Genomic DNA, 10915 nt, shown 5'->3' with positions numbered 1-10915 from the left:
GACAAGCCGTTCCCGAGAGCGAGAATTCGATCCGCACTGTGCCGCCCCCTAGAGTCTCGGAGGAGAGATCGGAAAGTGGCCGCCGCCGGATGTGCGGAGAGGGGGGCGGGGCCGATCGATGTTCTCGGGCTCCGACGCCCTGGCCTGCCCGCGCCTGCCCGGGAAAGGGGCGGACTCTGCTCCCGGGTGGGCTGGGGGAGTTGAACGATGTGGAGCAGCGATCGCTCAGCGGGTGCGGGGTCTGGCGGGGCGGTCGTGACGCTGGCCTTCACGAACGCTCGGGACTGCTTCCTCCACCTGCCGCGGCAACTCGTGGCCCAGCTGCACCTGCTGCAGGTAACGCGCTCGCCGGACCGCTGCCTGGGGTCGGGCGCCGCTGATGTCTCTCCCGTGGGACCGGTGTCTGCTGACACTTTCCCCGCCCGGGGCATCGTCTGTCACCAAACCGGCTGAGGCGTGAGCGAGGCCCCCTGCGGGCACGGCCAGAAGTGGCAGCACCACCCACCCCGCGGCTACTGCATCCTCTGACCCTAGTCCACCTCTTTAGCTCGGTTAAACCAGACTGAATATGCTAGGGTTCTGCCTCGGCTTTCAGAAGCAGTGCTCACTCAAGGTTGAAAAGCTCTGGAGAGCTCTTACATGGTTTATTAAAGTGTTGTCCTGCCAGCGAGTTGCCAGTGCTGCCATAGAGGCCTCGAGTGGCAGACTTGGTTTGTAGATTACTAAGGTTGCCAGTTTGTGCCAAAGGTTAGTAAGATGACAGTTCTCCCTGCTTAGGAGGACTTTGAACCCCGGAGGGGTCTGCGGGGAAGGGAAGAGAAGGCGATGGAATTATTCACACCTCACACCTTCACGTGGGTGACCAGGATTTCTTGGACCTCAGTGAATTGTCACTGTCTGGATGCTGTCGTTATGGTGTTCAAGGTTATAACCATCGGTGGAAATACAGCATCCAGATTTTCTTAAAATTAGAATATTTGAAATCTCCTAAAATTCTAGATGCATGGTACCGGACTACTGGCTCATAAAACAAATATCTAAGTTTGAAATGACTTCAAGTAGCTCACCTTTCTTTTCTCTTGAGCTACTTCTATCTTGCTTTTAAAATCCACCTATCAAAACATACCAGTTTCATCAGAATCATTCTTATTGTTAATTAGTTTATCTTCACCAAATAGACAGTTTTTAACGGTCTGATTTGTTTTCCTTTGTGGTGGAAAGAAATCAGTCACTGCCACCAACTTCCAGCTCGGCTCATTACCCTTTGTCCTTCATCCCTCCCTCCCTCCCTCCCTCCCTCCCTCCCTCCCTCCCTCCCTCCCTCCCTTCCTTCCTTCCTTCCTTCCTTCCTTTCCTAGATAAGGTTTCTCTGTATAACAGTCCTTGACTGTCCTGGAACTCATTTTGTAGACCAGGCTAACCTCGAACTCACAGAGATCTGCCAGCCTCTGCCTCTTGAGTGCTGGGATTAAAGGTGTACACCACCACCACCTGGCACCCTTTGTCATTTCAGATGGAGATGCTCAGTGTACTTTCAAATCCCAAACTCCCCACTTCATGAGTTTAGAAAAATGCTTCCTTATGGTAACTAATAATTTGATTCTGGTGTAGTTGCTACCTTAGAATCATTGCTGTTTAGGAATTTGATAGTCTTGGTCTTTTTTTTTTTTTTTTTTTTAAAGATGTGAAGTATTCTTGAGAATTGGTTCAAAGATATCTTTGAAGTTGAAATATTAACAGCCCTGAACTAAATTGCTGTTTCTTCTAAGTCTGTATCAGCAGAACAGGTCAACCGCCCCTGCCATTATTAAAGGAATATTTATGTTTTATGGGAAAATAGTTTAAAAGTTATCCAATATAATTGCAGTGCCTAGAAATAACTACTACTAACAGTTGGGATTAAGTCTCCCACAATTATCTCTAAACTTTATCTTTTATGGAAATGAGGAGCTATATACACATAGACACATACAGTTTGTGTCCTGTTTTTTGTTTTGTTTTTTTTTTTTTTTTTTGAGACAGGGTTTCTCTGTGTAGTTTTGGTGCCTGTCCTAGATCTCACTGTGTAGACCAGGCTGGCCTCGAACTCACAGAGATCCTCCTGACTCTGCCCTCCTGAGTGCTGAGTTTAAAGGCGTGTAGCATCACCGCCCGGCCTTATGTCCTGTTTTATATGGTGTTACTATGACTTTTATTTTGTTTAGAGATCATAATTTTAAGCAATTAATTGGCTAATTAATTAATGCTACCATAAACTAGTCATAATATGTAATTGCTCACTGTGATTAACAATTGAACTCAACTTTTAGAAATTTAAATGATAGATATATTTTCTAAGACAGTAAAAATCATTGTTTTCATTTCTGGTTATTTAGGATTCTCAGAATAATTGTGTCTTAGGGTTTCTATTGCTGTGATGAAACACTGTGACCGAAAGCAAGTTGGGGAGGAACAGGTTTATTTGTCTTATGCTTCCACATTGTAGTCCATGATTGAGGGAAGCCAGGACAGGAACTCAAACAGGGCAGGAACTTGGAGAAAGGAGCTGATGCAGAGGCCATGGAGGGGTGATGTTTACTGACTTGCTCCCTCTGGTTTGCTCAGCCTACTTTCTTATAGAACCCAGGACCAGCAGCCTAGGGATAGCACCACCCACAATAGGTGGGGCCCTCCTACATCAATTACTAATTAAGAAAATGTTTTGAGGGCTTACCTCGAGGTTCCCTCCTCCCACATGACTTAGCTTGTATCAAGTTAACATAAAACTATCCAGCACAAATTGGGCTGGAAGGCATAGGTAATTATTAAAGCAGAAAGGCTCATGAGTTGAATTATCTCGTTTGAGCTGAAGCACTGAATGTGTAACACTCATAACGCAGTAATGGGAGGAGAGATTACAGCCGTGGCCTTCTGGCCTTTTTCCAGCTTACCTCAAGCCTTTCAGAAGACAGATATTCTGGTTCTGCCACAAACTCACTGAACCAGAATCTTGAGAACAGATTTTTAAAAGATCTGTAATCAAGCTTCAGGCTGCTTGGATACGCAGAGTTGAGAGCCCCGGTTGTAGAGCCATGAAAGGTTAGCAGTGAAAGGACCTTACCTACTCTCGAAGTCCGGGGAACTGGAAGTCCGGGGCCAATTCCATTTTCATGCAGCGTTTGCCCTCGCCTGCTGCACTGTGTGTCAGCTACACTAGCCTGCTGCTGTTTCTCACCTGACTGATTTCACTCCTGCCTGCCCGTGTTGTTTGACTGGCTCTATGCTCCCCCCAGAGTCTCCCTCCTTTCATACAAATCCATGCCTTTAACAGTAGTGTAATCCTCCATCTGCATAGCTCTGTGGGTCTCTGTTGCCCATATTTGGGTCCTTTTCAGAATTTCATAATTGTATTCATATGACATGTCTCATTTGTTACATACTATTTTGATTCAAGCATGTCTTCCTTTGTTCACACAAGTCCTTATTTAAGGACTGGGTGCCAAGTAGATATTTAACTTAGTTCTTAACCATTACTGGCCAGCCCTTACTCCTTGCTAGGTTTTCTGTTATTAGGGACGGTCTCACTATGTAGCCCTGGCTGGCTTGGAGCTCTCTGTGTAGACCAGGCTGGCTTCAAACTCACAGAGATCCACCTGCTTCTGCCTCCTGAGTTAACGGTATGAGCCACCATGCCTAGTCTTAGAGAATTTTTTTAAATGTGTATAGGTCCCTGTACACTGTACAGTTATTTGGACCATCATTGCCCCTATGTACTAGATGTGAGTAATGTCTCCCATTGTGACACCCCAAACCATCTCCAGACACAGCTGTCCTGAGGGACAGTCACTCCAGTTGAGGACCACTGCTTCAGTTCAGTCACCTTGTGTATGTTTTCAGCTCAGGATATGCTGTGATTGCAACAGGGGGATTAATTCTGACACTGAATGCAGAAAAGGAATCTAAATCTCACCCAGAAATTGCGATACACAGACTTGTCATTTCCAGTGTTAGCAAGAGATAGCCCAGACCTTCGACCTGGGCACTCCTCTGGCATTTTGAATGTATGGGTTCACCTGATATTTTCTTTCGTGGTGATATTGATAAAACAGTGTGGATCAAAGCAAATAATCAGTGCATTTCTTGATTAAATTCCCAAGAGGGGCTCCATTCTATTACTTCTCTCCTACAGAAGGTTTCTGTGGTTCAAATGGAAATCAGTATAAGAGTCAGCTTAGAACATTCGTTTGCCAACTCTCACTGAGTGTGGATTGGAGCACTATGCAGCTAGTAACTACATTTTGACCAAATAAAGTGAAATGTTTTTCTTGTTTGATAAGGTTGATTTTCTTTTCTTTTATCCTCCCCTCCACGGGGATAGCAGATATTTTAGACATTTCAGAATGTACTTCATATTTCCTCCTTTAATGTCTCTGGTTTTAAAGGTTTCTTATGAAATAGGGGGAACTGGATTGTAATATCAGCGACTTATGAAACCCCATAAATAAAGCCTAGGGCTCTGTTACCTTTGCCCTTATAACCTAGATAGTAACCTAGGACTTTTGACTCCAAAGCCAGGGCTTTCTTTTACTTAATCAAATTGTACTCAGTTGAATGATTTTTGCCAGCAAAAACAGCTGGATCATTGTTTAGAAATTGTGAAGAAGAATTACGCAACTAAAGGATACACAGTGACCTCTTTTTTTACTTTTCAAGACAGGGTTTCTCCATGTTTGTTCTGACTGTCCTGGAACTCACTCTGTAGACCAAGCTGGCCTCGAACTCCGAGCTCTACCTGCCTCCTGAGTGCTGGGATTAAAAGTGTGCACCACCATGCCTGGCTATCAGTGACTTTTTTATGTACAAAAGTTTACTAGTATGTTTGAGCACCATATTGCCTCAGAAGGGACTCCAGTATTCTTTGCCAGGACAATTCCTGTTTAAAGAAACATGAAATACTGAAATTTGGTGTAAATGAGAGTTTAGTGTTCACCATTTTAAGGTTAATGGATTTATTTTGCTTTAGAGAAATTAATAACATTAAGCTTCCTGAGATAACAAGTCTTCAGGACTATTCATCAAGGTGCTGTTTTGTTTTGTTTTGTTTTGTTTTCTTACTAAGAAGTAGTAAATGTGTGGAAATGCTTGCAATTCAGTAGTAAGTGGGCAAAACATGTTAATCTTGTCCATAATATGCAAACGCATGAACCACTGATGGGTTAGCAAGAAGTACACAAAATTGTTCATATTGTTGTGTTTTTGTGAAAGGAATTTGTCTCCTTCCGAGTGAATACATTCCTCAAGATTCCTATAACGAGTGTAATTTTTTTCAGAGACAGAATCTCACTGTGTAACCCACACTGACTTTGACTCACAGCTGGCATGCCTTAGCCTCCAAGTGTAGGTCCACAGACACGCACCAGCCCTGGCAGTATACTTCTTTAACCATAGAGGACATTGGTCTTTGAATTCTCAGCCACAAACTTACATATTACATTATTTGCATGTTTTGCTGTTCTAATGTATTTTTAATTTTAAAGATTTATTTTTAATTATGTGTATATCTGTCTGCCTGTCTGTCACGTGAAGAGGCCAGAGCTGGATCTCTATAGGCAGAAATGCAGCAGTGCTCTTAACCACTGAGCCATCTCCCCAGCCCCTGCTTACACTTACGTCTTCCTACAGGTTATGACCTTTGTTTGTTTGTTTGTTTGTTTTGTTTTGTTTTTTGAGACTTAGTCTTACTGTGTAGGCTTGGCTGGCCTGGAGCTCACTATGCAGACTAGGCTGGTCTTGAACTCATAGAGATCAAACTACTTCTGCCTCCCAAGTGCTGGGATTAAAGGCATGTACTACCATGCCCAGGCAGTTCTATGAACTTTAAAAGTCATTAAGAAACTGCATAATATAACATTTCAAGAAGGAGGTACAAGAAGTCACTAACAATAATTCCCTCTAGGAACATAGGTCTGTCTTCACATTTTAGTTTTTTAAATTTTTCTACTTTTACCATGTGTTGCTCAAATTTCTTTTAATTAAAATGGTCTTTTAATTAAAAAACCCAGAGCCAGATATTGGGGTAAATGCTAAAAGATCAGAGAGACAAAGGAACAAGCCACTGCCCTGTCTTACCTCTAGGATTCTTCAACCTGAAAAAGCTTCAGTTCCTGTCTCCTCACGCCTTATATACCTTTCTCTGCCCAGCCATCACTTCCTTCCTAGTGCTGGGATTAAAGGTGTGTGATTCCCAAGTACTGGGAGTAAAGATGTGTGCCACCACTGCCTGGCTCTGTTTCTCTCCTAGACTGAGTCAATCTCATGTAGTCCAGGGTAGCTTTGAACTCACAGAGATCCAGATGGATCTCTGCCTCCCTAATGCTAGGATTAAAGGTGTGTGTGCCACCACTGCCGGACCTTTATGTTTAACTCTGTAGCTTGTTGTGTTCTCTGATCTTCAGGCTAATTTTATTAGGGTACACAATATATCCCCACAACCATGTGTACTTACTACTTTTTAAATAAATTCATTGATCAGTAAGAGATTAAATTTTCCAGCTCATTGGTGTTTCATAACTGTAAGCTGTGTTATTATATATTTTAAAATTTTTGTTTTATTGTATCTATGTATATTTGCCTAAATGTATGTCATTTTTTTCTTCTTTGAATTATTTAAAATACACACATACATACTGAAAGCCTGTGTACGTTCATTCAGCTCCCTGTGGTATTTTGAATTCTGAAGCACTTGAATTAGGTCATAAGACTGTGAGCAGATTGGCTTTGTGCACAACCTCACCACTATTGGAGGTTCAAAATGATCGTAGTTTTTTTTTTTTTTTTCCATTACAAATGTGAATAAAGAGTATAACTATTTACAGCACTTTTTTTTTTGGCTGTATGTATTATAATAGTTGCTTATCTGACTCTGGGAGAAACATAAAAACTTTTAAACTCTTTTTCTTTCCCATTGTGTGGATAAATAGAATCAAGCTATAGAAGTAACCTGGGATCGCCAGCCTACCTACTTGAGCTGGGTGGAAGGCAGACATTTTAATGATCAAGGTGAAAATGTGGCTGAAATTAATAGACAAGTTGGTCAGAAACTTGGACTTTCCAGCGGGGAGCAGGTAAGCATGAGGCTGGTGGCCATGGTGTCCCTTTACTGTGGCATCCTAAAGCTCAGGACTTTGAGGGGCTGATGATTTGTGTGCTAGTATACCTAGGCCCAGATGCTCAGGTTAACTATGTTTTGTTCATCTTAACATGCCTCCTACTTGATATTGTTTTCTAGTTGCTCATTTTCTGGGCAGTTTTTGTGAAATTGTTTTCTTTTTTGAGTTATTGTGTTTTCTTCCTATTTGAGAACTTCATTTTCGTTTTGTCACAATTTTATTATTTATTTTGTGTGTGTATGTATGTGGTGGGATGGGGATGAGGAGTGGTGGGGCAGAGAGGAGGTCTAAGGGCATGCTTGTGGAGGTCAGAGGACAGCTTATAGGAATGCATTCTCTCTTTTTATCACGTGAGTCCCAGTGATTGGACTCAGTGCTGAGATGTGATGGCGGCACCTTCCCCACTGAGCCATCTCCCTGGCTCCATTTTACTTTACCTTCTCTCTGTCTCTCTGTCTCTGTCTCTCTGTCTCTGTCTCTCTCTCCCCTCCCCCATGCTGTCTTTCCTTTTCTCTCTTTTTTTTTAAAGAACTAACCATGTAGCTGGTGATGACCTCTGAACTCTTTGGTCCTCCTGGGACTGTAAGTGTGTACCAGGACCCCTGGCTTATTTAATATTTTTCTAACATAACTTCTAACCTTCCATGATCTTACTTGGCTAAAAATAGCACTTCTATGGAGAGTGGTCTTTTCCCTTCCTGTCTTGCCCCTGAATGCATGTGCTTACTATGGACCACAAAGCATAAGGACTGTGTCTAGTTTTTGTTATAGAATGTTCATCAGCTTATTAAGTCTAAGAATTTTAAATATTCAATTTAAATATTCACTTAAAATTTGATTTAAAGTAAAAATTTCATTTTTCCCTTCCTCTCAACCCAACCTCAGAATGGATGTTACTGTTTGTTCAGATCCAACAAGATCTTTAGGATTAAAAGAAAAAGCTGGTATATATTTCCTGTCATTTTCACTCTGCAGAGTACGTCACATACCTTTCTATGTACGGTCTTCACTGGATATAAGCTGGAGTTGCTTCCATGAGCACACAGGAATGCCAAGGTCTTTGGATGTTTGCATCCTTATTATAAGATGGCATGGTATTTGCATATAACTTCTGCCCGTCATCCCGTGTGCTCTGTCACCCCTAGAGACTGAGAATACCTAACTCAGTGTCAGTGCTGGGTAAACAGTTGTATTGTGTAGGAACACTGCCGAACAAATGTTAATACAGATGCAGACTTTCCTCATTCAGTGTCAATGCTGGGTAAACAGTTGTGTTGTTTAGGAACACTGCCGAACAAATGTTAATACAGATGCAGACTTTACTCCGTCATTGTCTCTCCCCAGCTGGTTGCATATCCTCGGCAGGACAGGTGAGGCTGGCTAGCCCCCAAGGCCTGCGGGTCTTGTGTTTCTGAAGCTGCTTTTGTACTTTCTCAGAATCCTCAGTAGCTTGGGCATTTCTTTTGTGAATGCTTGGGGCCAGGTGTGCTTCAGACCTGGGAGTATTTGCATAGCCTGCCCACATCCAAAATTCTAAATGGTGAATTGCTCTAAAATGTGAAACTCATGCTCAGAAGCTTCATACTCTAGAGGATTGAAGATTCAGGACTCACTATGTCCGGAGGTGACATTATATTTAAGGTCTCAATAGATGAGGCCAATTACCAGTTTCTCACAACAGAATATGAGAGTGCCACACATTTTTTTTTAGCATATTCTGAACTCATGATGGTTTTATTTATGCGTGCTGTTGATAATTAAAATGGGTCATTCATGAGAGGTCCATAAACCTTCCCCAGGCTTGTGTGTAGAACTTTAATTTGTGTGATGGAGGGAGGGTGAGCACACATGCGTGTGGAGATCAGAGGTTGACGTTAGCTGCTCTCCTTAATTGCTTGCTACCTTAGATTTTATTTTTATTTTTAAAGTTTTTTTTTTCTTAACCATGTCCAAGTGTGGGTATGTGCATGTGAGTGTAAGTACCCACAGAGGCCAGAAGAAAAAGTCAGACCCCCTGGAGCTAGAGTGGCCGTTCAACATGAGTGCTGGGGACAAACTCTGGTCGTCTGGAAGAGCAGCACCTGCTTCTGATTGCTGAGCCATTTCTCCAGCCTTTCCACCCTAGCTATGGAAACAGGGGCTCTCACTGAATCTAGGGCTTGATAATCCACCTAGCCTGGCAGGCCGGCTAGTCTCAGGGGGCCGCCTGTCTCTGCCTCCTCCTCAGTGCTGGCCTTACAGGAGCCATTTCTCATGGCTGTTTTATGTGGGTGCTGTGAGTCCAAACTGAGGTCCTCAGGCTCACACGGCAAGCACTTTCCAGACCGAGCTGTCGCCCTAACCCTTGGACGCTTACCGTTTTAACAGGAAACCGTCCTTAGAGGGAGGACACTGGTGCCTTGTCTGCCAGCCATCTTTGCCCAGGATTTCATAGCACAGGACAGTGGCACAGCTCTGTGGACAGTACCAGCTTCCTAGGCGGGTTCTGATGTCTTGATTAGAACTATAAATACTCCTGCTGGATTTTCATTTTCATTTGCTTCTGAGTGACGCATGCCTGCTTCTCTTTTGTAGCAGTACTAAGAAGACTCCCAAAGAATGGGAGCTGAGAGCCACCTTGCTGGGCTGGGCAGTAGCTGCCTCCTGGCCGCAGGAGGTGCCTTATGGGGCCTCAGGTTCATCCCATGTGTCAAGGGCCTTTACTTGCTGAGTCCACCACACCAGCCTTCCTCTTTGTTCAATTAAAAATTGTTTGAATGTTTATTTTGTGTATGGGTATTATGTCTGCATGTGTGACTGTGCCCCACACGGACACCTGATGCCTGCAGAGTCCAGAAGAGGCATTGGATCCCTTGGAACTGGAGTTACAGGTGTTTGTGAGGCACCATGTGCGTTCTGGGAATCAAACCCAGGTCCTTTGGAAGAGCAATAAGTAGTCTTAACTAACTACTGACCCATCTATACAGCTCCCACTTCTTCCTTTAAAAATTTTATTTTTGTGTGTATGGGTGGTTTGTATACATGTATGTCTGTGTAGTACATGCATGTAGTGCCTGGAGAGGCCAGAAAAGGGCATTGGATCTCCTAAGACCAGAGCTTCAGACAGTTGTGAGGTAGCATATGGGTGCTGGGTTGAATCTGGGTCCTCTAGAAGAGCAGCTAGTATTCTTTTTTTTCCCCTCGAGACAGGGTTTCGCTGTGTAGTTTTGGAGCCTTTCCTGGAACTAGCTTTGTAGACCAGGCTGGCCTTGAACTCACAGAGATCCTCCTGCCTCTGCCTCCCAAGTGCTGAGATTAAAGGCATACACCACCACCCGGCCAAAGAGATTGCTGGGTGTTTTCTTTTTTTTTTCCCGTTTTTCAAGACAGGGTTTCTCTGTGTAGCTTTTGGAGCCTGTCCTGGATCTCGCTCTGTAGACCAGGCTGGCCTCAAACTCACAGAGATCCGCCTGGCTCTGCCTCCCAAGTGCTGGGATTAAAGGCCTGCGCCACCGCCACCCAGCAGCTAGTATTCTTAACCACCACCCCATCTTTTCAGCTCCTCTTCTTACTGTCAGGGCTGGCCTTGAACTCAAGATTCTCCTGCCTCAGCTCCCAGAGTAGCTGGAATTACAAGCACATGGTATCATCTCACTCGACTCTTACAGCCTTGAACTCAAGATTCTCCTGCCTCAGCTCCCAGAGTAGCTGGAATTACAAGCACATGGTATCATCTCACTCGACTCTTACACATCTTTCTAGGAATTGTCTTTATTTTTGCAAACATG

The 10915-nt window shown here is 43.6% G+C and overlaps 1 protein-coding gene across 2 annotated transcripts in view; it reads left to right on the top strand.

Annotated features, from left to right (window-relative positions):
* Positions 1–72: 72 nt before the first annotated feature.
* The window catches only part of Pex1 (peroxisomal biogenesis factor 1), a 43606-nt gene continuing 32763 nt past the window's right edge, over positions 73–10915 (top strand). The window contains exons 1-2 of one of the 2 annotated variants that reach the window (XM_059257331.1): positions 73–336; positions 6960–7103. In XM_059257331.1, the coding sequence (XP_059113314.1) occupies positions 208–336; positions 6960–7103 (273 nt within the window). In that variant the 5' untranslated portion in view covers positions 73–207. The remainder of the gene's footprint in view (positions 337–6959; positions 7104–10915) is intronic. The other variant, XM_059257330.1, reaches the window with a different exon arrangement.

This window comes from Peromyscus eremicus, chromosome 3 (genome assembly GCF_949786415.1).
Source record: "Peromyscus eremicus chromosome 3, PerEre_H2_v1, whole genome shotgun sequence".
NCBI lineage: Eukaryota > Metazoa > Chordata > Mammalia > Rodentia > Cricetidae > Peromyscus > Peromyscus eremicus.
This window is presented reverse-complemented; position numbering and strand designations above follow the sequence as displayed.